This window comes from Anser cygnoides, chromosome 2 (genome assembly GCF_040182565.1).
Source record: "Anser cygnoides isolate HZ-2024a breed goose chromosome 2, Taihu_goose_T2T_genome, whole genome shotgun sequence".
Taxonomy (NCBI): Eukaryota; Metazoa; Chordata; class Aves; order Anseriformes; family Anatidae; genus Anser; species Anser cygnoides.
This window is the reverse complement of record NC_089874.1, coordinates 25,538,386-25,566,358: the sequence shown is the minus strand read 5'-3', so window position 1 is coordinate 25,566,358 and position 27,973 is coordinate 25,538,386. Positions and strand designations below refer to the sequence as shown.

The 27,973-nt window shown below is 38.3% G+C and overlaps 1 protein-coding gene across 1 annotated transcript; it reads left to right on the top strand.

The window, feature by feature from the left end:
- The first annotated feature begins 146 nt into the window (after window positions 1–146).
- On the top strand, window positions 147–25,367 carry HEPACAM2 (HEPACAM family member 2). The gene is given in 11 exon segments (XM_013187011.3): window positions 147–716; window positions 718–754; window positions 6,032–6,382; window positions 7,273–7,557; window positions 13,284–13,580; window positions 18,290–18,415; window positions 18,503–18,527; window positions 18,652–18,689; window positions 19,336–19,409; window positions 21,281–21,399; window positions 24,719–25,367. Coding segments are annotated over 11 exon segments (1,404 nt in total). The 5' UTR covers window positions 147–674; the 3' UTR covers window positions 24,729–25,367.
- The last annotated feature ends 2,606 nt before the right edge of the window (window positions 25,368–27,973 follow it).

Here is a 27,973-nt window from a genome sequence, read left to right as displayed (position 1 = left end):
GTTCTTTTGCATTTTTTGTAACAGAAAAGAGGAGGCTGTCACTGGGAAAAAAAATCTTATCTGAAAAAAGAAAGAAAGAAAGAAAGAAAGAAAGAAAGAAAGAAAGAAAGAAAGAAAAGAAAAAGAGAAAAAAGAAAGAAAGAAAGGAAGGAAGGAAGGAAGAGAAAGAAAGGAAGGAAGGAAGAAAGAAAAAGAAAGAAATAGAAAAAGAAAGAAAGAAAGAAAGAAAGAAAGAAAGAAAGAAAGAAAGAAAGAAAGAAAGAAATACCTGTATGCTAATTCTAATTTGAAATAAGCAGAGCTATCTAGCAGCATAATATTTTTATGAAACAGTGTAGCTGAAGAATGCTAATACCTCTATAACCTGTACATTCATTGTGTTCACTTAATTTTATTAATTCAGCGTACTTTGTATTCTGCACCTCATTTATTACATTCTCTGTCATATTTACTGTGACTCCTGGGGAAGGGTTATGATAAAGTCAGAGGCAACGAAGATGGGTGCTCATCTAACAGGTGTTCCACTCCCTTTGTTCTTTGTATACACATATTCAAATCACACAGGGCTGGGGACAGGATAGGGCCTGTTAACTCATTGCTGATTTTCCTTGCAAATAAACTAGCAGCTGCTGGTCCAAGCTCTGAGTTAGCACTGAGAAGAAGGTGGTGTTTGTATGGGGCAGGATGCTTTCATGGAGCCCTTTAGCCAACTTATTTTGTGACTTACAGTGCAAAATATATTTTCTGCTTGTAGGTAAGAAACAGTATGAATTATATTTGATTTTCATTGGGGAAATGTGGCTTGCTTTTATACTCCTAAATTTGAAGATATTTCTGTTAAATTGTCAGATGTGTTCTTTTAAGAATGTAGCCTAAAAGTTTTTAATGATTGTGTTACTTTGTTTTATGAATTGAGCTAAAACTTTTAGAAACTGACAAAAAATAGTGCTAATCATAAGCTGTAAATAAAACATGGGCATTGATAAAAAATATATTGTCATGTTTTATTAAGTAAGATATACAAAGTGCATTCTTTTTAACAAGTAAGGCTTGACAGGTTCTGAACCAAAGCTTACAGAGAAGGTGTTACACATCTTTTTAAAAATGCATTATGTTCAGACAGTGCTAATACGTTATTTTTCCGTTTATTATGATGACTTGAAGTTAATACCTAAAATTTATATATAATATTTAAACACACTTAGTACTAAAACTAAATTAAGATTTCAGTCAACTGAAGAATGTCTTGCATTAATAGTACATTTATTCAATATTTGGGTGCAGTTTTCATAATGGTACATTTGCTATCTGTGCACTTGATAGGCGTTCTGTGCCCTTTTACGGGAAGATCCTGTGATCAAATGTTAGATAAAGTTGTATTTCTGCAAAATCTTGTAATTCAAATTTTCTGGATTTAATTGTTTTTGTAAATATCACCAGAGGGAATATATAGCATTACAAATGTAGTACGTCCTTTACTAATTCATGTATAAGGGCTTTTTTTTTTTTTTTTTCCACTAAGTTCATATACGGTCACCTAGTTTCCTTGATTTTGAGCTAAATACTTTGTCAAGAGCTTTGGCTTCATAACAACTGCAGTTTTTTATGAAGAGTATCAGACTTCTTTAAAAATGAAAAACCCTTTTGATAAGAATATGGTGAATATTCACTTCTTTACCTACATTACTACTTTGTTGGACATTTCTGATTAAAATCCTACAAGAGATACTGGCATGCAAACAGAATGCTTTGGAGTACATGGTTGTTCACTTGCAAGTTTCTTCTGATAGTCTTACTCAGATAGAAACCTTTCCTACTATGGGAAATGTGTGGCTTGTACTTTTTGTCATGACAAAAATCAGATGCATGGAGGCACGACACAAAGACCACCAAAGACATTGACCTCAGAGGGCAGAATCCAGTCAGCTAATGAAGCTTGGTAAAACTTGTTCTTGGGAAAAAATGCCAACCTTGGGAAGAGCATACCTGAGAAATAAGGGGTAGAGGAGTAGCAGATTTCCTGGTCCATTATCTCTCTCTTCTTTTTTTTTCCAAAAATGAACTTATTTGCAAAAAGTGTCAAAACTATTGCCACATACCTAATGACATCTTACACCAAGCTGAGGGTTTTTTGAGACCTTGGGAGCTAAATGAACACTTAAGTAAAACTTAGTTGAGAATCCAAACTCACTGTGACAAGGAGATGTGCATGTTAAATTCAGAGAATAATAAAACCTCGCTAAGCAGGTTTCAGTTTACGCAGTAAACTCAAAAGTTATGTCATAGTTTTTTATTTAAACTAAAGCTGCAGTCCTTGTTTTGTGTCAATAACGATCCTGTTGTGCTTGCTAATACTGATGACAGCAGAGTGAGATGGAAGCAAAACACTGCGCTCCAAATGGAGGTCATTTTTGTACAACCCACTTGGCTTACGGGCATTATACAAAACCCGTTTTGGGGAATTCCATCCTCTCTGAAAAAAGTGTATTGTATTATATGTAGAAAGCTATAGGAATAAGTCTGAGTTATATGGAATTTGTGCTTGATGAGAAATAAGTAAGAGCACATCAACTTGATTTCACTATTAAGATTAATTCAAGGTTTAGTTGTAAGTCTTCAGTTTTAATTTAGCAAAAAATGAAAACTTATGAAATTAGTCCAATATTCCAGATTGCAAAAGATTTGATCTCTGTTAAAGCAGGAGCCCCCAGCAGTGCTCCCGTAAAGCCCTTTTGGCAGAACGTCATTGCCCAGTGACACCTCCGAGCCCCAGGCTCAGCCTGCTAGCCGTGGGGAGCTCCTGCCTGCCGGTGGCTCCCTGTGAAGCCACCTCAGCCGAGTCGGAGGGGAAAGCCTGAAATCGCCCAAAGCTGCTCCCTGATGAACAACAGGATGGCTGGCAAGGGGGAAGCAGGGCTTCTTCCCTCACCTTCGCCCGTCTTTGCTAAAAGAATTTCCTAACTGAGCTCACAATGTTAAATGGAGCTGCTTTTCCCCATGAATTACGTGGATCCAGGCTGAACACGTTTTAAGGTTTCTATTCCCACATTTTTTAACCAAGAAGAAATGAAATTTTTCCAGCCACAGTTCTCTTTATCTTCTTCTGTGATGGTGATAGCTTTTGTACTGGTGTCCCTAGTTATCCTGCTCACTGGACCTGCTTGTTTCTTGCTCCTTTTCTGCACAGATCTGTGAGAAGTATCAATGGTAATACATATTTTATGATTACTACTGCAGCTGTTACTGGTTTCTTATCCTACAGCACGATCACTTACTGGCAGCTAGATAAACCCCAAAAGTGAGCAGTGTCATGCATTTAGCGAGGAAGGGTATGGCCAGATCTCTTAATTGATCATTTACAGATTTCCCAGTATTTGTGAGAGATGTCTTTTACTTCATTCAAGGAGATTTAAAAAATTGAAGTGTATTAGTTGGTTATATAAAATATGTTTTCAACATTAAATATTTTGTGAAGGATTTTATTGAGGAATTATTCTCTTAAATGGACAGCAGCAGTTTGATTTGCATCATAAGGTTTGCAGGGAGGGAATTCACCTCTGTTATGTGTTACAATAACCAGTAAAACTCATCTCCCATTAACTAGAATCTAGGCAGTCCTAAGAGCTGAGCAGCATTTAAAAAAAAAAAAAAGAACAACAGGCCACAGATATATTTAAAAGAAGTAGCACAGGAGGCTTCAATTCCTGTACTTCAGCTGTTTCAGGTTTTTGATCAGGAAAAAGTTAAGCATGTGCTTAACATACTCCTGTGCATCCTCCACTTAAGTCTCCCGGTATCTTTTCTGCAGTTTTCCTTCCTTTTTGTCCCATTCTCCTCCTGTCGCAGCTGACCCTCTAATGTACTTTCCACCTTGGTGTCTGTGCAACCTGAAATCCTCTGCCTGCTTCCTCTTTAGCCCCTGAGAAAGTAGGTTTGTGAGCCTTTCTGCTAAGGGATTTCAACATCTTCATATAGCTATATGCTTTCTACCCCATAGCTTTCTACCCTGTAGCGTTCTCCCCAGTAGCTGCACCAGGATGTTTTCCTTTGGGTTCCCTGCCATACCTTCAGAAGTGCTGTGAGCCATCATCTGAAGTTGAGTATAGTTGAGTATAGTGTTGTTCAGCTTTCTGAAAAGGGGAGACAGCTACAGAATGACTCCTTTTTTTTGTAGACTTTGTAGCCCTCTTTTTCATTGACTATAAAACTCATTAGCTGCTGAACAGACAGTATACGACAAGAGGTTCCTTAGCAAACGTGTATTTTTCCTGCAATACAGTCAGTATCTCAGAGGTGGGTTTTCTGCAGCACCTTCAGCCGCAGGGACAACATTGCCAGCTACCCCGAGCCAGTCCTCTCCCACACATCCCTGCTCCGCTGCTTGTCATGCCCTTCCAGAGGGTCTCTAGCATTAATTGCTGCCATTACACACTCCCCAGCTGCAGCTGTAGCCCCCAGCCTCTTTTCATGGCCCTGCCCTGATACACAGCTCCAGTTTTCTCTATTAGCTTGTCGTAAACAGCCGTGCAGTGAAATTTGGAGTTTCTAGCCCCCAAAAGATATACAAACGTCGTATTGGCCAACCGAGTTGATATTTTTGTATCCTCCTGTTATCTAACTGAGGAAATTATATAAATGATACCGTCCAGGTGGAGGGTGTATGTACTGCAGCAGGAGAGTTACCTGGTTACAGGTATTCAGAATAACTGGTGCACGGTGCGAGCACAGCATGTGTCCCTGGGAAGCCCATTCTTTCTCTTTCCAGCACATTCCTACACAGTGGTGGACAGATTACTTAAACCAGATTTATCAACATGTTATTACTAATAAGGGGTTGTTGTGTTTTGTTGTTTTTTTTTCTCCCAGCATTTTGACTTAGCACTTGCAGTGTGTACTTTTCAGAAATACGGAGCTCTCAAAGCTGAGCCCTCAAAGCTGCGACTGAAGTCAATAGGAGTTACATCTCAAACATATTAAAAGCTGTTTGTATATGCTTTGAAAAATACAGTCATTAATATTTCAAACTGATGATCTGAAATTAGTGGACATTTTTGCTGCTATTTTGCTCTGTGCTTCAATTCCTCATCTGCGAAGTCTTATCAGTTATAATGGTGTTGGGAAATCAATTCGTTAATGGCAATGCTTCACACCGTTGCTGTGCTTGAAAAGTACCGTGGAAAAGTTCACATGGAAATTGAGCACACAGTCCTAACGGTAGAGTTTTAATAATGTTCTGTAAATCTGCCTGAGGATGACATGATGAAAAATGGTTCTAAAATAAAGCCTGGGAAAGCTGGTGATTAACTGAAGTGTGGGTGGCTGTTTTGCACCCTGAAGGAGGCAGTGCTCTTGGAGGTCATCAGGGGACTGGAAGTTTTGCTTTTGTGCATATCAACAGAAAACCTTAATTCTTGCTTTTTCTTACAAGATTAGTAATCTTTCTTGAATTTAGTCTGAAGTGTACAGTGCAGACAATAGTAATGACTAATTGCTGTCACTTTAATCACACCAATCTGTGAAAGTGGGCCGCCTTAGATTTTTTCATTGATTTCCCAGAATAACTGGCAAAGTAACATTAACAAAGTTCTTCCTGAATAAACACACACCAAAAAAAAAAAATCCTTGATATTGAGTTTGTGGTTGAAGACTATTAGACAGTAGGGGCTCTGCAAATTGAAAATATATTTGAAGAAAATATTTTAAACATTAAGGTAAATTCACCTTTCTTCATTTTCATCAAACTTGCAAAAACTGGAAAAAAAAAAATCTAACCAGAAATCACAAATATCCTTCCAGCTTTGGCTTTTCCTGTATTTCAAAGCTGGAGCTCTGCAACTAGATCTTACTCCACTGAAGTGAAGGAGAGTCTTCCCATTTCTTACTTGAAATCTGAATCATTACCATAAAGAAAAAAAAAAAAAAGTTTTAACTCTGAGAATTTTTTCTCTGTGAGAATTTTTCATTTGTTTCTTCCAGTGTTCCCATTTGTGTTTTGGGTTTGTTTATTTGTTTGGTTTTCATTTTTATGCAGGTATTTGTTCTGCCTTGAAGCTGACAGTACCATCTCATACTATCCATGGTATTGAGGGGCAACCTCTCCAGCTTACTGTTGACTACAATTTCAACACTACAGCTTGTGAAATCCAAATAATTTGGCTGTTTGAGAGGCCTCAAAGTAATCCAAAATACTTGCTTGGCTCTGTAAACCAGACAGTAGTACCAGACTTGGAATATCAGCACAAGTTTACCCTCGTGCCACCTAATGCGTCTTTGATGATCAATCCATTACGTATCAGTGATGAAGGCAACTATATTGTAAAAGTCAATGTCCGTGGAAATGTAACAATAGCTGCCAGTGAAAAGATTCAAGTAGCTGTTGATGGTAAGTTAGTAAATTGTAACAACTTCATTTTGAAAGTAAAATTTCTGTAGTTTTCACGTACTGGTTCTTGGAATCCAGTTATGATAGTGCATTATTTATTCCAACTGTGCATGAATAAATGCCAATTATTGTTATGTTATTTTCCACTTCTGCTGGAGGGAATGCTGCAATAAGCCATCTTTAAACAAACTACTGTACCGACTAATATTTCTTGATCATAAGTAAAACATTTAAGGAATCTAGAAACCAATAAATAATATGACAAATATATGAAATATTGTTTCATAAGGCTCCATTATGCTATCAGTCATAAGGACGTATCGATTTTCAATGAACTGCAGTTTATGGATTATATGCAGGGAGCACTGTAGCTGTTTGGCTTGAAACAATTAAATGAATGAGACGTTAACGTGATAAAGTTGCAGCTGCCATTTCACTCCCACACCTGTGTCAGTTTGCAGTCATCCTCACGACCGGGTTGGCAGTGTGTTTCAGTGGGTCCCGGTGCCAGCCAAGCCACAGGCAGCACTGTTGGGGAAGTCACTCACTGTGGGCAATGTGATCCTTTGCACTCTTTTCATTGCTGTGGCCACAGGAATTTGGTTATGGGACCAGAGTTGGAGACACTGGTATACCCAACTGCAGCCTTTGTCTTATAACCAGTAATACAAACAGTCTGGTTTTGTTTAAATACTTGAACAATTCTTACAGTCACCAGCTGAGAGTATGATACTCTTTTTTCAACCTTTAACCATATTTAACAAATACAATTTGAAATATCAATACTTTCCGGAGAGGATGATGACTGGTGTTTGCATTCTCTTAGCAGTGAAGGCTGTAATGTACTGGCTAGTCACTTTTATAACTCTTCATATCTCTTTATTTTATAGTTCCTGTCACACAACCGATTGTGCAGACTGAGCCATCTTCTGGGGTAGTGGAGTACGTGGGGAATATCACATTAAAATGTACCGTGGGAAAAGGCACAAGGGTAGTTTACCAGTGGATGAAAAATGGCAAGCTTCTCCATGCTGGCCCTAACTATATCTTTTCATCAAACAATGCTACACTTCTAATTGTTCCTGTTGTAAAAGAGGACATTGGGAATTACAGCTGTTTGGTATCCAACCCTGTCAGTGCAATGGAAAGTGAGCAAATTGCACCAACCATATATTGTGAGTATATGAAATATTCATAATTACCTTTGTATAAAAGATCTGGCTGGAAAGAGTGCCTCTAACTATGGAAGAGAGGCAGAAAACTATTGAGTCAACATTGTATGTGAGCTGGCATTCAAAATAAGCTTGTTTGTAGCAGCCATAACTTATAATAGTGTAATAAAAAATAACTCTGATATGGAGTTGTGGAGATCAGCATGAACTGCAGAATCAACATATAAACTACAAGTGTCCCACCATATAGGCATCATCAAATCTGGAGGAAGTGTGACTCAAAGAAAACCAATCAGATAGGTATACATGAAAATATTGATCAAGATAAAAAGAGCAAACATTATCCGAAAGCTGAACACAGGAAGTACCAGGCTGAAGAACTGGTGGTGGTGGTATTCTGAGGCCCCCAGCACAAGAAGGACGAGGACCTATTAGAAAGAGTCCAGAGGAGGGCCACAAGGGTAATCAGGGGGCTGGAGCACCTCTGCGATGAAGACAGGCTGAGGGGATTGGGGATATTCAGCCTGGAGAAGAGAAGGCTTCAGAGAGACCTTATAGCAGTCTGCCAGTACCTAAAGGGGCCTACAGGAAAGCTGGGGAGGGACCCTTTGTCAGGGGGTGTAGGGATAGTACAAGTCAGAATGGCTTTAAACTAAAAGAGGGGAGATTTAGATTAGAAGTTAGAAAGAAATTCTCCACAATGAGGGTGGTGAGGTGCTGGCACAGGCTGCCCAGAGAAGCTGTGGATGCCCCAGGAGGTGTCCAGTGCCAGGCTGAATGAGGCCCTGGGCAACCTGGTCTGGTGGGAGGTGTCCCTGCCCATGGCAGGGGGTTGGAGCTGGGTGATCTTTAAGGTCCCTCCCAACCCAAGCCATTCTGTGATTCAGTGATTCCTCAAGATAATTTTGAGCCCAGTCCTGTTTAACGCTTTCATTAATGATGTCAGCATAAAGACTGGGAGTGTATCAATGAAGTTTACCTGTGTAAGTGTTACCTGTGTTTACCTCCTTGGAGTAAGGAGGTTCTGCAAGAGCTGTGCACGTTACTGTTGCCATGGATTGACAAATGTATGAATGGGATTCTGTACTGTGAGTTTACTGTAGTGGAAGGCTGACCTCAGTGGGACAAAACATCCCTTTCAGTCCTACAGTCCCAAGGTTTCCTTTGTGCCATTTAAGATCCCATACCGATCCTTGCAAAGTTCAGAGACACTTTAGGTTTTGGTTCAAATTCATTTATTATTTTGTTGCTGTTACTGTTGATTTGCATAGGTCCCCCAGGAAGCAGTGCTGTGGAAAGCGTAATGGTTTACTGTAAGTGAAATGAGATTTTTAGGCAGTCTCTACAATTACTCTACAATTAAGGAAAAGCTGAAGCCAAGAAAGAGTGCCCATCTTCTGCATATTTTGAAACTTTCTGTTTTACACAATGAGAGATTTCTGTACCCCAAACCCAGTTATATTTTTTCAGCTATATTAGCTTGATAAAAGAAAATAAGTCTCTTTGCAAATATACCTTGTTCTTCAATGCACCTCATCTTTGTGAAAGATAACTTTTCAACGAGCTAATTATATAGGTGTGATGTTAAGAACACTATCCACCTGGAGATTCCTGTTCTGAAGATCTGGTAACCCAATTTCATGATCCTGTCAATACTCAACATGTTAGTTAGGCATGTGAGTAAAAAGTTGTCATTTAAGTGTCTGTGGCTATAAATAACACCAGGATCTAAAATAGATGAGTAACATCTCCCAGAAAAAAAAATGGTTTTAATAGGCCATGAAGAGCAGGCTATGATGGCCTCACGTTTGGCCATCATTGTTTGCAGCACACTGCTATGAAATATTTGTAAGGGTTTGTGATGGTATTCTTTTAAGATGTTTACTTAAATGATCTCTAAGCCAGCTGCAAAGTTTGCAAAAAATCATTTTGCAAATCATGCAAAAATGATCTCTAAGCAAGCTGCAAATGCACTGTTGACGCCTTTCTGACTGCTGTGTTAATCTGTGGCACTGTCTGTTCGGTGTTGGGATTTCTGATTTGCTGTGTGCATGATTAGCTCCAGGGCATTTCTTGCACTGGTGGCTGTCTGGGACTCTTGCACTGACAAGGTGTGTGCCCCTTAGTCTCAGTTCTTGTACGGCTTCCTTCCTTCCCCCTCACCCAACCACATATATTTTCCTGCAAATTTGAAAACCCTTTCCAAGTTCTACATGAAAACCTATTTTCAACCGATTACTTAGCAGAATTTTAAAATTTCATTGTTACTTCCGTGTCCACATTTCTAGAACCCTTTTTTGCTTGGGTGATGCTGATATACTAAAATATCTGAGATTCCATTTTTTCTCCACAGATGGAGATATCACTATAAGTAGCTGTATTTTCAGAATATACTTTTTGTTTCATCAGAATCAAGGATTTGCTTTGTGTGTAACTTAAAATATATATAAAAAAATAGATATGAAAACAATGCAATCCTGAAAGACTGCAATGCTTGCACTACTATCTACATCCAAATTTGTGGTGGGAATGGGGGCCTTCCTTCCTGAGCTATACCAAGTCCCATAATCCCATCCAACCTCTGCCTGCAGAGGTGGTTTGTCTTCCACCCAGCAGTTGTCAATAACACTCCGGGATAGGCCCCAGGATCCCCATGTGCCATATGTCATTGCTGCGGGGGAGTTACTGTAAGTGATAAAAAAAAAAAAGGTCACTCACGGTAAATACCTGCCATCTGCTTAGAAACTACAACAGTCTCGTGGAGATAGGAGCAATTGGAAATATTCCCACAGAGCAGTAAATTGTTGCCCAGAACAGGTGATTTATTATTTTACAAGTCATTTAGTTAACTAGCTGCACTGAGATGAGAGGCTTGTTTCTGTTGAGAATGAAACAGGAAAGAAGTAGAACTGGGTGATCCATGAAGGCAGGCATTCTGGTTTTGTTCTGTTTTTTACTGAGAATCAAAAGATGTTTTTGTTCTTCATTAATATTGTCCCACTTCTCCATTATGATAATGCACCGTACAACATTGCTATTGCAGTAGCTTGATCCAGAAATTAGGTATTTCAAGAGAAGAAGAAGTTGTCATGGAGGCTGCAACAGAAACAGCTGTATTATGGTGATGGAGTTGAAGTTAATAGATTAAGTGGGATTTCATTCCTTTGGACTTTCAGAATCCAGAATATATTTAGTCTCAGAAAGGAAAATGCTGATTATTTGCTTATCAGAATCATACTTTAAGCTGCATATGCCCCTCAGCTACCTAGTGTTTAGGGATCACAGTGACGTATACGAAGTCCAGGAGAGGCAACGGTCTGATTCAAACTCTGAAGAATTATCTGATGGTAACTTCTTCAAGGGTGGACTTCACCGAGGTGAAGCTACTTTTCAGACCTCGACAATATTTGACTATTTCATTAATAAAAAAAAAAAGTTTTGGTGTTTTTTTGTTTGTTTGTTTTGCAACAGCAGTTGTCAGAGCTTTTAATTGTTTCTTCTGATTTGCAGCTTTCATACCAAAGCGTGGTCCTGCATTAGTGCCATCAGAACTCAATCCTGATTCTTTTGGAGACTGCAGCAATCTCCCACCATAGGGAGGGAGCAGAGAGGCCTGTCAGCTATTCTTACTATTAATCTCTGTTTACATATGCCAAAGGTTATATTATCAGTGAAAATAAAAGCTAATAGCAGAAAGAACAGTCAGATAGGAGGAATCACTGAATCACTCTGAAAGGTAAAAAAAAAAAAAAAAGCATGTTCCCTCCTATAAATAGTGTGAAGGGTTTTAGTTTCATTTATGAAAAAGTCAAAGTTCACTACATCCCTCTCCCTTCCCATACAAAAAAGCAAGGGGCAAGTCCCAGTGAGCGGCCGGTGTGGTGACTGGGCACCACGCACACAGAAATCTTTAGTTGGGGTGCACTCAGCCACACTAAAGCAGTGGTGACAGGTTTGCACTTTCCAGAAGTATTTATCATAGGGTGAAGTGGCACTTGGGTACAGTAAAGCAAATGACTCAGGAGTTATGGAGCCTGTGAACAAGGAGCATCTCAGCTGCTAGATTTTTAAAAATGCCTTGGTTCTTCTCAGTGGCACCTGTGATGTTGGTCAGAGCAGAGCTAATTCATTCTGATGTGGATCTGTATTGTGTTGCCCAACAAAATATCACACATGATGCTGGGTCTTCTTTAAAATGAGACTGCAAAAAGCTTATCACTAAGACATAAATAGAGGAAATAGAAATCTTGACAACTGCAAGTTGCAAAATAGGCATGTGTGGTTAAAAATGGACTACATTCAGGTCATGGTGTCATAGTCTCCATTCCCTTTCCTAAACCTTCACAAATTGGGAAAGAAAACCACAAAAGCACACATGAAACAGCCTGTGTGCAGCTTGCTATGTGCTGTTGAAGAAGAGGTCACTCTCATAAAGTGAGGCAGATAATAAATAGAAGCATACATGTTACCGGTAAATCTAATGTTAGCCTGAATTTCCTGATAAGAAATAGAGAATCTGAAAGAAGGCAGTGTTCCTCTTGATATGACAACATATTTCACATTCAAAACCAGCTACATTATTTTAATGCTTCCAGACAACCATAGGAACGTGGAAATATTACTTGATCACATTAAAATGGACACAATATTGACTTATCTGTCTTCTTGCTATGCTGTCCTGGGTGAACTTTTCTGTGACACTGCGTAGTGTCTTTTGGCTTCTTTTAGCATCTGTCGGTAGTAGGTCTGTACATTTTGATTGCACATGGAAGCCCTCAGGGAATTATCAGCATTAAAATGACTGGTTCTTTTGACTGGAAAAAGTCATTTAATAAGGCACATTTTTATTATTTTATTCTCTACATTATTTTCTATACTCAGATCCTTGTAAAAATAGATTTTAACACGTAAAAAACAGGATCCTAAATGATCTATTAAAATAGCATGGGAAATACACTTATTGTACTTAAATATATTGTTTACCTTCCCATTGTCTTATGAAGATTACCCTAAAAATACTTAGCTGCTCAATTATCTAAGTAATGAGCACATGTCAACTGGACAATATGTCTCTTCTAACTATATTCAGAAGTCTAGCTGTCTGGAGTAAGGGCTTGCTCTTGAAAGAAACCTAAATGTCAAAGAAGTAGAAACATACTAAAATAAGGGAAGGTTAAAATTTATTTTAGCAGTCATTTATTGAAAACATTTTATGAAGTTATCTAAGGCACACCCCACTCTAAAGTATACCTCTAGGATAGTTATGCAAATAATTATTATACTGCTGAGTATTACAGTGACTATTTATGTATTTCAAATCTAATTTATTCACCTTTAAATATGCAGAGAGATTACTTATACCAATAACTTTGGCATTTGAGTAGAAAAGGTCTAGTATGCACATGAAAAATTGCTCCTTTACTTCACAACTTTTCCAACTGTGATCAGTTTTCATTATTTTTATGGTACTGAACATAGACCTGTGCTGTTTCCCTGAACAGTGATTAGATCAGCATTAAGTTGGTGTAGTCTGAGATAAATCTGGTAAAGATCAAATTATTGAATTGAAAGTCTTTTAATTGAAATAATTCAATCTAATGACAGCCATTCTAAAGACTAGTCCAGTTTAAAGATTCCAAGTATAAAGCTATGTTTTTACCTAAAGTTTAAATGTGCACTGCTATTTTATTTTTTTTCCACAATGTTTTCTTTTTTCTTTTTCAATGCAGATGGACCTTATGGACTCAGAGTTAAGTCAGACAAAGGTCTGAATGTAGGGGCAGTGTTCACAGTTGACATAGGGGAAGCTATACTGTTTGACTGCTCAGCAGACTCAAATCCACCAAATACTTACTCATGGATTCAAAGGGATGACAACACTACTCAGGTAATCAAATACGGACCCCACCTGGAAGTGGTATCTGATAAAGTGTCCCAGAAGACAATAGATTATATGTGCCGTGCTTTCAACAATGTGACTGGAAAACGAGATGAAACTCACTTCACAGTGATCATTACTTCTGCAGGTAAGAAGATTGGTTCCTTGCTATAACTATAACATCTGACGAGAGGGTCAATACGAGGAGAAGAAATCTGTTCTTACAGAGAGAATATATGTGTGAAGTGAGGTCTATCTAACAATGTAGTTAAAGGGTTTGGGGCCATTCAATGGGATGAAGGTTTTACTCACAGTGTGTCACAGCTTGGGACAAGGCCCCCTGAGATATTGAAGTTTTGTGGCAGTTTGACACTAAAATACATTTGGCCGTTTGGAGCTTTATCCCATGAGTAGAAAAACTTCCTGAGTAGCCAAACCTCATCATGACCAACTACCATGGCAGAATTATATGTTTCTTGCTCTGTTTCTTACTTTGTGCTTTTAAAAATGATAACAATAAATGGAGAAAACATTGCAAAAATCTGCTGGATGCCAGGTTTGGCCTTTCCTGCCAAGGGCAGATTTTGTGCAAGGCTCACTGTCTCATTCTCTGCCTTTCAGGAGCTGTGAGCCCTGGGGCCCCACGGTGGTCAGTACATGGGAGAGTCTCAGTCATACATCACTGGCTAAAGTAACCAGTCACAGACTAACAGCAGTGAGGGTCTTTAATATCTTCCCAGTGTGAGAAGATAGGTATTATAAGAGCTTCAGTTTAGCATATGGTGATAATGCAAGCTGTGATGATGAATGAACTACAATCTGCTTGTAAAAATTATTTTGCTTTCACATTTAAGAAACTATGAACTGGCCACTATGTTCTGCTGAGCATGTCTCCTGTGTTTCCCATAATTTATAACCTCAATTCCTGCATCAGATTGTGTTAAAGAGCAAAAAAGCAATTTTTCAGGAAACCTGCAGAAGCACACAGCTAAGAATAAGATACTGAGGCACTCTGATATCTACTATTAATAAGGATTATTACAAGTATTTTCAGATAAGGACCATGTGCTGTTACTGTTCAAAAAAGATGTAATCGACTGCAGTTTAGAAAATTTAACAAAGCAATTTTGCTTGTGCAGAACAAAGAGCTCAGCCATTTGTTAGTAAGGTAAACAAGGTGAGCAGATGTCCATTATTCAAGCTGGTATGTAATCATCACAAATCCTTGGGGTTAAGTATGCTGAAAGGAAGACAGGTTGCAATTTTGCAATGAGAATGCTGCATTTTAAATGTTACAGTTAGTGGAGAAAGAAAATGCAAACAGAGCTATGTGTCATTAGAAATAAGAATGACATTTCCCCAGGAAGTTCATGGAAGCTGTATGGTATATTCATCAGTAAGAAATAAGAAATTCAGCTGAGATTTCCTTTTAAAGCCCCAAAAGGAGGGAAAAATCCAGAACTTCATGTTTAGTTGCACTTAAAAACATACATTTCCTAACTGACAAATATTTTACCTAAATAAAGCTTTCAAAAATATTTTATCCTGTGTATTTGGGGAAAAAGAAAAAAAAAGTCCCCACTCTCCAGCCATTTCTTCCTGAAGAATATTTATTCAGATAGTATTAAATCCAGATGTTGAGCCCACCTGTTGCAATGCAGCACTGATTGAACATAAAAGGTATGAATTCACCCACCAGGCTGAACCTTAGTGACCCTGCTCAGGCTAACCTGCTTAACAGAATTTACAGAATTAACAAAAATTTTATGGGATTAAACTAATTAAACAAAGGCTATGAATTCTCTTCCATATGCCTTTTCCCTCTTCCTGTAATCCTAGTTACAGAGCCTGGACTGTGCTTTCAAAACACTGGAAATGGAATTTAAGCAGCAATAGGAACATCAATGGCTTGGAAGAGCTTACAATCCAACCTTAGTTTCAGATTGAAACTCACCTCTATGGCAGTAGTAACAGCTACCTAATTAATGCAAAAAATCATCAACAATTTTATCAATAAATTACAATTATATCAAAAAGCGCACTAACCACAGTCTGGTTTTGGCCAAGACTAGTTAGATTTTAAAATAATAGGATCTATCTCATTATGTACACAAGTCATTTCTCAGTCCTCAAACTGAGTCAGTTTGAGTGTTAAATGCATGTAAAGACCACTTCTTTGTTTTCTGCACAAATGTGCTTGTGGAGATAAGATTTATTGAGTCTAAATTTAAAATTATTATTTTTAAAGAGGATTTTTAAGGTCTCAGATGTCTTTCCAAGTGTTTTTTTTTTTGTTTTGTTTCTTGATGAAAGAACTACATTGAAAGAATAAGAAAAAAAAGTATGGTGAAATTGCAGAGATTTGTTTTCCTAAATGTTTGGGATGCATCTTGTTTGAAATCCACACATTTAATCCACGCAATAGCCAAAACTTCTCACTGCACCCAAAGCCAGCACAATGGCACTGAGTTACATGATGTGAGTAGATGCTGGCTCTGTATAGGAGTCCATAGGTGTGCTGGAAATACATCCAGCTAAATAATGCACATTTGAATTGTGTTAATAAAACTGGCACTGGCAAATACACAGCGTTAATTTACATGTGTGGACTGTGACATGGCTTCTAATTAACGAATTCTACACCATTCAGAGCAAGAGGTGGGAATTAAGAGTGCACAAGCAACTGTGCTTGGCCTTTCCTAACTTTCAAATTCCTGTCTTTTCAAGTACTATGTAGGTGTTTTCAACATGTTTTTGTGTATATAATTGTATATGTTCTGCTCGCGTTGTATCAGTAAATCTTGCTGGAAAAGTGCTACTAATGTGTATCTCAGAAAAAGGAAATAAATCCCATGTATCTATATAGACATGAATACAAGCGAACATAAATTATTAGATTCTGATGGGATTTGATAAATAACCAGACTGCCAGTGACGTAAAAATCTTTAAAAAAACTACAGCAGTTCAGTTGTTCCCTCCTACTATGCAGCTCCTACAGCTGGGATGATTTCCCTCCCATCCAGTACAAACTACTTGAAAGAAGTATCAATATCAATGGGTTGTAAATGAAGAGTAAACACAGAGGGAAAGAGACATGTATGCAGCCCTATGACGGGAGGGTAGTTGTGTTAAGAGTTACAGGTATTGTCTTAACCTCTGGTCCCATGACAAGCCCCCTGGACAATTTTATCTTCTGCCTTCAGTGCTATGTTAGCAAAAAGTGTCCTGCAGTCTCCTGCATATTGAACAACCTGAAGTGTGGGATGGATGAAGCTATCAGTGTCTGGGCTACTCCAGCTATACATTATCTGCCCTGGTTTCTTTTTTCCCCAGGTATTCTGTATTTTCACCTAATAGTTTTCAGTCCAGGAATTGCTTGCTTGATCACTGTAATTATAATGCTTTATTCTATTAGCAAAGCCAATCAAACTTTGGCACTATCAAACATGGTTTCTGCAGCGTTGTTGCCTGCACGCCACTACCTTTGTGATATTTGCACTTTATGAGACATTTCATTTTATTTATTTATTTAAGGGCAGACAACCTGAGAGACAAATAGCAGTTGTGCTGGTGACCAGCATATCACCCTTTCATGCATGAAGTAGAAAATGTGCACAACACAAGGACTGCTAGGTAGATACAAGGTGCTGGCTCCAGCCATTCATGAAGACCTAATAACCTACAGGGAGAGGAAGAGCAACTTCATCTGTAGGCACTTTGACATGAATAGGAACCTGTGCTGATCCACGGAAAGCCAAACACTGAAGCGGAGGGGGAGATACTCATTGATGGTCCCCGTGAGAAGCTGCAGCACATCTGACACACCACATGCCATCTAGGTGGCTCTGACACAGATATCTGAGTGTTAACCCAAATGCTGTACAGCACACAATTACCTTACCAATTTCTGAGGTGTGCAAAATTGTATCATAGAGCTCCACTGCCCAAGAGCCATGCTCAGGCAGATACCTCACCCCTTAGCTCTAGAAATGAGGGAGCTTGTTGCCTTCTGTCTGCTGCAGTGCCAGGGGGGAGGATCTGCCCTACCATCTAGCTAAATGCAGGCTGCTCTATCAGGCGGTAAAATATACCAGGGAGGCATATAATTGTGTGTATGTGAAATTGTCACAGCCCTGCTGACTCTAAACACACCCCGCTGTCCCTGCAGGGCTCCCGTGTGGGGCAGGATAGCATTCGTTGCGTTTTGGAAGCTACCAAATTCCAGTCTTGGCTTGCAAATAGAGTGCTTTGAAAGCATGATAGTCTCCTGCTATTTCCTAACACAGTCTGACACAAACACAACCAGCTAAATACATTTTTATTAGAAGAAGAAAAAACTATATCACCTCATGATTTGTTTGACATGTCTGTTGTTCTGGCGGAGTGGAAATCCATATCCTATAACAACAACCTACAGAGGAGAGGGTTTGCTGTTAATCCGCGGTGATTCCATCACTGTGGAAACCTGATCCTTGCTCCTGGTTCACCCTTGATTTCCTGAGTACCTACAGGTTCTGTCACCTGTTTTCTTTGCACTTCAGAGTCTCTGTGACTAACACCAGAACACATTCATTTACTTTTTGTGGTGCTGTAATTCCTGGATTATGTTTACTGACCTTCATTTAGCTCTAGGTACCATTCTGTTCTGGACTCCTTTCTGGTATGCTTATCATTGCTTTCCCAACTTAGGTGATTTGTGGGGAATCATTACCAATTCACAGGAACCTAAAATTTATATCGATTTCATACCTATATACTAGCTTTGTATGAATTTAAAAAGATGCATTTTTCATTTTTGGAATATGACTTTGTACAGAACAGGAGACTAAATGCAGTACTCATCTTCTTTGACACAGGATTGGAAAAGCTGGCCCAGAAAGGAAAATCTTTGTCATCTCTTGCAGTAATAACTGGAATTTCATTATTTTTGATCCTAGTTATGGTCTTTCTGTTCATATGGAAAAGGTATCAGCCACATAAAGGTATGTAAAAGTTAAGCATGTTCTGGCTATTCTTCTGAAATATTAGAACATAAAGAATTATTTTTTCTTTTTTTCTCTTCTTTTCAGTGATACGACAGAAGCTGCAGAGCAGGTACAAAAAAAAATCATTCTTTTGGTTTTGAAATCCTCTCCATTACAAGAATTACACTTTGTCATATTAATTTTCTCTCCTTGGCTTGTGACATCAAATTAAAAAACGTGTTTCTGTTTTTTAGGCCAGAGGCTGATTACAGAAAGGCACAGACATTTTCAGGTAATGCTAATGAAAGAAGTGTGAGCATAAGGTCAAATCCATTCTTACTGAAAAATAGCATCTCTACATACAAAAAGAAAGAAGGAAAGGAAGGGAAGTGTGTTTTTAGCTTGGGTTGTACACCTCTATTCTAGCTTTCTTAGGATAAAACCAAAAGGAGAAAAGGTCAGCATGGGTTTAGCTCATGTGTAGAGTTCACATCAGTATGCATCCTGCTGGCTTGAACTCAAGCTGTTCATGTAAGTTAAAATTCAACTTCTGAATGTTAATGGTACCAAGCAATACCAAAATCCTGAGATCATAATAAAATATTATAATTGGGCTTGTAGCATAGTGCCCCACAGCCCAAGAGCCATGCTCATGGAAAAAAAATGAGCTCCGCTGGAGGCTCTGCTCTTGGTCCGAGGCCCTGGAGATCACCAAGCAGTGTGCACACCAGTGGTACAGCTGCCCTGCCTTGCTCCATGCCATCTTAGTGGTTGAAAGTGGTTTAAAGTAGACCAAGCATCCAATATTCAGGTGTTTGTTGGTTTGGTTTTGTTTTGAAATTAGGCCAAATGAGTTTTCCCATCTATATTTAAACTGTCTATTCCAGATTTGTATTACATCTTGACATGTTTTTCATGTTTGTTCATTTTAACTTTAGGACATGAAAGTGCGTTGGATGATTTTGGGATCTATGAATTTGTTGCTATTCCTGATCATGCCAGTGGTTCTAGGGTATGTGATTTTATGTTGCAAACTGATCGTTTTTTTCTATTTCTTAAGGAGTACCAAATGTCTGCACTAGAATCCTTTTGTCAGTTCCTTTCTGCTGCTTTTCATAGTTGCTTTTATGACACCCTGTTTATAACTATCATTTTCTCAGTGCTTTCTCTGTCTTTACTAAGTTACTAGTTCAGTACGTGTATCATCATGGTGCAGGAGGGAACTACCCAAACTCTACATGGAACAATCTCAGTTCAGTTACCCTATGTTAAAAGAACATCAGTAGTGTTGGGTAGATGAGTAATAGTGAACCATTCTCCCTTGTCTCTGTACTGTTGCTCACACAACATACAACTTTGACAGTGCAGAAAAGCCTCAAGAGATATTTAAAGTATTGTTTGTAAAAATATACAAAATAAATCTCAGTTATACGTCACAAGAATTCTTTTGGTAGTTTCATGTATTGCAAGGGAGGACTTAAGCACAGGCATTTTGCTGGCAGAAAAAAATCTCTACTACATATGCTATTTCTTTGCACTGTGACTGTACAGATGCTATTATTGGCCATTATTCTGCTGTGTTGTAAGATGGACAAGCTAGAAAAATAGGCCCACATGAACCTGATGAGGTTCAAGACCAAATACAAGGTGCTGCACCTGGGTTGAGGCAATCCCAAGTGAATGAGGAGACTGGGAGAAGAACTCATTGAGAGCAGCCCTACAGAGAAGGACTTGGGGGTTCTGGTGGACGAGAAGCTCAACATGAGCCAGCAGTGTGTGCTTGCAGCCCAGAAGGCCAACTGTGTCCTGGGCTGCATCAAGAGAGGAGCGGCCAGCAGGGGAGGGAGGTGATTGTCCCCCTCTGCTCTGCCCTTGTGAGGCCTCACTTGGAGTATTGCATCCAGATCTGGGGCCCCCAGCACAAGTAAGGTGTGGGGCTGTTAAGGTGGGACCAGAGAAGGGTCACGAAGATGATCAGAGGGCTGGAGCACCTCTCCTATGAAGACAGGCTGAGAGCGCTGGGGATGTTCAGCCCGAAGAAGAGAAAGCTCCAGGGTTACCTTATTTCAGCTTTTCTTTACTTAAAGCAGGCTTATAAAAAAGGTGGATTCTTGCAGAATCAGAGCCTTAGTAAGTCAGAAAGGAGAGGTGACCACAGCAAAGTGGATTTACAAGTACTTAAATCCATTCTAATCTCCAGCACAATTTCAAGAAACAGGAGAAACTCCACTGGTCTAGCTACTCAGATTTGTGACATTGCAGATATAGTCAGCATCTGATCCACTGATTCATTTTCCCTAGCAAAAAATGGAAAAATACGAAATTGGAGATAATGAAGAACTGGAGGTTGGATAGGGAAAGAAATCCTTATGGATTATGAGTCTAGGTGTGTTGGCATAAGAAGTGATTTGTATACATAACATATTGGACAATTTCGTTACTACTTTTTATGAAAATTTCTCACAGTTCTCTCACTTTGACATGCTGGTGGCAGTTCTATACTGAGCTTTTTCCCTAAATATTTTCTCATTTTTTACTATCTATTCTCCTACTTATATTTTCTGTTATTAAATGTTCCTTCCTTGACTTGTGGAATAGTAATATAAAGTACTTGCTATATTAAATGCAAAAGCTGCATCCTAAATCTTCTTAGATCCTAACTGAATTTTGCTTGCATTACTATAAACATGATGAAAATTTACCCAGAATGAAATGTGAACTAATAGAGATGAATTGTTAAATCCATGCCCAAAATGTTGATGAAGGGATATTCTGTTGTTAAAGTGTGTGAGAGAGAGAAAGAGAAGTTACATTACCAGTTTCATTTCTGTTGAACCTCTTCCCGTTTGTACTTACAGCAGAAACACTCTTTGCTATTTTTAGGTTTCAAGTCAATCTGTTCCTGGCTCTGCCACTGTCCCAGGCCAGGATATGCTTAGTACAGTTTATGAAGTTATTCAGCATATTCCCGAGCAGCAGCAGCAGCAGCATGACCATCAACAGTAAGTTAAAGCCTTTGTGCACTCGTGGTAGCTTAAAGACAAGGACTTCTGCATACGTTTGTGACAGAACAATTCACATGTTGGTGGCTGGTGTTTGATTCCAGCGAAAGGGGTAAGGAAGCAAAAAGATGTGAGCTACATCAGTTCTTCCACCGTTACCTATACAATCCTATACAATTCCTATACAACTTCCACTTTACCTCCAGACTCCAACCTTCCGTTTCATCATGCCACATTTGTCTAAGCGTGAAAAACAAAAGCTAAGACCTTTAAACACAATTTCAAGGGGAAATTCCAACATGCTTTAAGAGGGTAGCTACAGTTTGACAGCACTGAGATCTCAGCACTTCCCACTGAGCAGGTTACTTCTTTAATCAAAGCAGTTTAATTGGCAGCCCGGCTTCCAGATCGGCCAGCCATGTGCCAAGAAGAGTTAGGGGTCTTTTGCACTGTTGAAACTGCCCAGCTGATTAATGACCAAGGGTTGTTTGCAATGGTCACTGAAGTATTGACAGGCAATGCTCCATTATCTGAGTAATTGATGTCTTAACTAATTAACTGATTTTAACTAATGTTTTAGAGCAAAATAAGTATTGTTCTGCAGTACCCTGGCCTGGAAGTCTAAGAAAATGCCTTTGCTGAGTTATTACCACCTAGTGGATGCTAGTCCTGTTTTTATTCAAACCTGCTGCATCGTACCTCTTGGCATAAGAGTAGTGAATACTCTTAAAAAAGAGTAAAGTTTTTGTAATGGCAGTATAGCTACCATAAATCAGCTCTGAATATTGGCAGTCTTACAAATTAAGAACAGCTCACAAGACTTCATTCGGTAACAAGCCCATTTTATCACATTTTCCATGTTTTTACTGTGTGTTCCCTTTCTTTTATTATTGAAATGGAAAATGCTCATTCTTGCAAATATACTAATCAGTTGGCTGAATAATCATGCTTGTGTGACTGCATTACCATTCAGGACTTACACTACTAAAAATTTTGTGCGGGTTACAATTTCAACTGTGCATCCAAATTATGTATGCAAACATGCAAACATGCTTGTAAAAGCAAGCTGATTAGTGAGAAACTAATAATGAATTACTATGGCATTTTTCTTTTGCTTGGAGTTACTCACTTTGAATCAAGATGATTTTTTAAACCAGATGTAAAAAATAGCAATCACAAGGTACATTTTCTTCTTACTCTTATATGCCTCCCTTCTCAGCTTTCTCACTGATATATGACTCTTCTAAAATAATACATTCAAAGTAAAGGTAACTTGAACTTTGTGACAGTTCAGATTTCAACTCAAGCATCACAAAACGAATTCTGTAGTTGTAAAGGACTTGGTTGCATAGCCACATTTTGCTGCTCTCTTCATTTAGCAAGATTTTTAAAAAGAAACATAGGAGCAAAACTTCCACTACCAAAACCAGGATGGGTCCTGCTAAACATGATAAAGGGTGAATGACTCAGCTTAGAAAGACTGTCTTAGAAAGATGAATTTTCCAATTCCTGACCTGCAGTGAAGGAGCGCTCTTAGCAGTGAATAAATTGGGACAATTAATACTTGTATTTGCTGCAGGATGCTTCAGCACTGAGTATAATGAAATGTAAAACATCACAAAACTGGGAATGGAGCTGAGGAAGTAATTTCAGACTCCTGCAGTGCAAAGTAGTGATTGCTTATAGATGGACTCCATGAACCCAGTATGCAGGCTTCTGTACAGTAACCAGCAATGCTCATGGGAAGCGTGATACAGGATTTGCCTGCACTTTGCCTACAACAGGAATTTCTCTTTGTGCAAAACAAAAGAATAGATGTTAAGGCAGCCAAACTGGTTTGCTGGGAAAGTGATCATTTTGCTCATATTCCCTGTGGTCCTGACTGGAAATGCTGTAAAATTTATTAGAAATAAAATGCAAGGAAAAATAAGTAGAAAACACATTATTTCATAGCTTAATGCCCAGATTTACTGTCTGAGAATCTTTCAAATCCTCTCTTTGAACCTAAAATCTGCAGTGTCAGCTGATTTTCTGTCTCCTTTTATATAAATCCCAGTGACAGTACTGGCAAATTCTCGGACTAACCAATGCATAATGCTCTGAGAATAGCTTTTCCCTAACACTTTTTGTTATACTTTTATCAGCCTTTTCATTCAGTCACACACACATGCACCTATGCCTCTGAGCTCTAATGAGCTCTAAATAACTGCAAAAAGTTCAGCTATGCCCCAGCTGTTCAAAGGTAAGAATACTGCTGAGAAGTAATAAAACTCTCAAACTCCCCTGAGATTGAACTGCGGGACTGAAAATCTAATTGCAGTCAAAAGAATAGATGATAGATGGAATAGATGACAGTTGGATTGGCATTTTTATGTTCTTATGGTGATACTAGTTGTTGAGTGCAATAATCTTTTGCATATTTGCCTCGTTTCTCAAGGAATCCAAGTGGAAACATCAGATATGTTTCTGAGGAAATCCATGCCCCATCTCTGGGATAGACAGTCATAGGATGGTACATAGCTGTAGCACATTCAATCATTTCATTAAACACACTCCTCTAAGCTAATTTTTTTTTTTTATCATCCTTGCACATTTTTTAAACTAAATATAAATCCTTTGACAAAGAGGACAACTGACTTTTTTCCACATACGAAAAAAAAATCAGAAAATTGCTACAAAAGCTAATGAGCAAGAAGTTTAACTAGTCCTTGTTCAAGAGCATTGACAGCTCAAATCTCTTCTGACAGGGGAAATTGTAACTTAGATAGCATTTTCACTTCAAATGAAGATAAATCTGCATCATCTCCCTCTCCTCTCATATGCACTATTTCTCTCAGATCAAGCATTACCATGGCACAGATTTCCCATCTGCTGAAGAGCAACGAGGATGTAAACCTTGGCCAGGCATTTTGGCACGGGGTTTGTGCTGTGTACACCGACAGCCTGTCATTACTGCTACTCTTTAGCAGGTGCTCAATGCAAAATTGTTGATAACATATGAACAGCTTGAAATATTTGTACTGAAAAGGCAGCATTCTGGTGTGCCATATTAGCCAGGATGGCATCATTTATGTATGGCTCAGACCTGTCTTGCCACTAATTATATATTTCAAAACTGGAGATCTTATGCATACTAAAAATTCAGTCAAATATCAGTGTGTTAAAGATATGCCCTTGGAGCTGACTTTCATGTTAAAGAAGTGTTTTTTCTTTTGTGTTTAGAATTGCTGGTTTGTATATACGTTTGCAACAGTGTTCTAAAAAAAAAGAAAGAAAGGAAGCATTGTGGGCAACAATTATCATATCTGTTCTTTCCTAGATGTATATGAAGATGCAGGAACAGGAAACCAAAGCATCTGAAAATACAAAATGGACTTAAATTCCTTTGTTATACATAGAAAGGAAATGCCCTCAACTCTAAAAATGGCAAAGGCTTACACCAGCTTTACTTGAAATAGCAGCTTATCTTCAGACTTTGGGTGCTCTGAATTGCTTTTTTTGCTTTTTTCTTTTACTTCTGTTTAAGTCATAGTTTCTTGAAATGTATGTCTTTTTTCATTCTTTATATTTTTTTCCTTATTTGTGGATACAAAAAGTCAAACAGCTTAAAAATCATAGTATAAAGCCTGTACATTTTATTATAATAGTTGGTGGGAGAGACATAGAGGAATCAGGCCCACAATGCCTCCCATGCTTGTTTTATTAAAAAAAAAAAAATGTATGAAAGATTTTCATTGGGCTAGATTTTTACAAGAGAAGGTCTCCATGAAAAGTAATAGATGCAATATGTCAGATTGCAAAAGACATTTGAAGTTTAAAATAAAGTCATTCTTTTAACTCTTTCAATGTAACAGTATCTTTTAATTTACCAGCTTAGAAACTGATCTGTAAAGCAGTTACAGTATAAAAATGTACATATGTATATTATTCTAAATAATGTGTTCTTATTAAATTCTGTTTCATTTCCATTTGAAGTGGTTCTCTACTTGCTGCCAAAGAGCCTGGTTTTCATTGACTAGAGGAACAAGAAGCATTCGGATCACTTCTGCAAGCTACAGAATGTTTAGACTATTTATACATTAAAATTCTCCAGTGCAAATGAAACCAATTTTAAACAATGTGCTACAAGCCCCTTCGCAAATACAATAAGCCTCCTTCGGTAGATTCTGTTAGCAGGTGTCTGAGTCCTGCAGGAAAATTCACTATTATTTCCATAGGGTCAGCTATTATGTGGCTTCAGTTAGCTTCAGCCAGAGAAAAAGAAAATTATGAAATGAATTAGATAGTCTACAGAAAAGGGGAAAAAAAAAAAGAAAGAAAAAAAAGAAAGAAAAAAAAGTGCAGTTTAGTATCAGCTAATCCTGGAGCAAATCATCAGGCTGAGTAATAAGTAATGAGAAGCACACAATGTGCCCACCCTTGAAGAGAGGCTGTGTGGGGTTATTTAAATGATTTGGTATTATGAAAAATAATTTGCATTTTTATAAGCACCTCCCTAATCCATGTTTACCATTACCATTACCATTAATCCATTCTTCCTGTCTTGTTCTTTCAAAGAAGAGGAAAAAGAACCAGCTTTTCTGTAAATATTCTGATTTCGTGATGCCAAAGAAAAAAAAAAAGGGGGGGGAAAGGAGGAAGAGAGTAGTGAGCACTCCCCGGTGGCAGTGGTGCTTCCCAGATTTGAGGGAAGCACTGAGATGATCTGAAAGAAAATGTGCCTTCCAGATTAGCTCCCTAAGAAATAACCCTTTGACACAAAGGTGTCAGGCAGGGGCTGTAAGCAAAAATATTTGTGCAGAACTATTCAAAGTACTGGAGTTGTCCCGAATGAGTGGGGAGCTAAAGGCCATCCCCCCAGATTCCTCCATCATTCATTCAAAGCTGACTTCATTTGCATCCTTCAAATTAGGGCAGACATTTAGAGTGTGCAAACTCTAAATTTCGCCCTCTTTCCCGCTCCTCTTCTCACTGGAGAGGTTGGAATATTTTAATTGCTCTAAAATAAGCATGCAGATGTTTGAAGTGCTCATTACCATTCTGTTTTACCACATTTGATGTCAGTGCAGGGCCATGGGGCAAAAAAACGCAGATGTATTTACAGAAATAACTGTTTCTCCACCTCTGTAGCCTCTGTACTGCCAACGCTGTACATTGTTCGAAGTATTTTCTTGACAAACAAAGATAAATGGGTTCAATGTCAGTTTCATTCTTCATTTTTTTAAGCTGACTTCAGGCACTTTTGGCTCATGCCTAAGTGAACTATAAGGTTCCCTAAACATTTGATTTCAGAACCTGTGATAGTCTTTTGATAATAGATCAGCAATACATTTGAAATTAATCCATCCGTCAATAATATGAGATGGCTTTAATAATCTAACATAAAAGTCTACCCTAACAGTCTTTTAAATATTTGCAAAATACCTCTACAACATTTTTATAAAATGATTTCATCTGTTAAGTTCTGTGGGTACATATATGGATATACATTTTCACTGGAAAGGATATATATCATTACGTTTGTAAATATGGAACAAAAATGCACCTGTTGCCGTGGGGAAGGTCAAATAAAATCTCTCCCACCCATTTGCGCCATACCCTACAGCCCCACTGCTGTCTTGGAGTTTTTCTCTCTGGATCTAGCTTAAGCCTCTGAGTAAAAATGTGAGTGTGCTGGCAGGTCATTGCAGCCAAGTTCCAAGTTCCCATTCCCCACTTACAAGCAAAGTTTAAAAAAAAAAAAAAAGAAAAAAGAAAAAGTCATCATTTGGCTTAAATTATTCTACCTCTGAGAGCAAAACTAGCTCTGCAAATAAAGTATGTTATTCCAAGGGAGAGAGAGCAAACATAGGCAAGTTGTCTTCTGCTTATTATGTTGTTCTCAACTATTTTAGTTTTGCTGTGTTTTGTATATTAGTGGCCGTTAAACAAAAGCACACTAGTGGTTTAAATCCCTGTTCAAACGGCGCTTATTCTTTGCTATGCTTCCAAAATTTACATAGCCAATTTAACTAGTTTTGTGGGGAGATCCTTTCATTGGAGATATTAAAAAAAAAAAAAAAGGTGGAAAAAAAAAATAAAAGAGCTCTGAAATATCACAGGCTTTTCATGGATGGAAAAGAACGCTTTTTCATATTACATCTTCTTACTGGTACTATCACATTCAGAAGAGTGCTAAACTTTTATTTATTGCTGTAAGATCTATTCCAAATCCTACCCAAACCAGTGGAGTGTTTGTCCATTAAACAAGATGTACACATCTGTGAGTTCAAATGTAAGCTGAGGATTATGAGAATGCAGAATCTGTTCAAAACTTGAAATGTGGGGAAAAATAATAGAAGTTTTTTCCTCATTTATTTTGGTGGAGGCTTTTGCCATTTCATTTAACCACTGATAAGTGTGCATAATGGCTTTCTTTGACAAAGTAGGGTGATGGACTTGAGATCAAAGGTGAGGAAGATGAGCCATAACTGAAAGCAGAATATAGGAGCAGCAACGGCAGCCAGAGAAGCTCTAGGCTTTTATACCTATATAATTGCAAGGTACTGTGTAATACTTTGTCTTTTCTTACTAA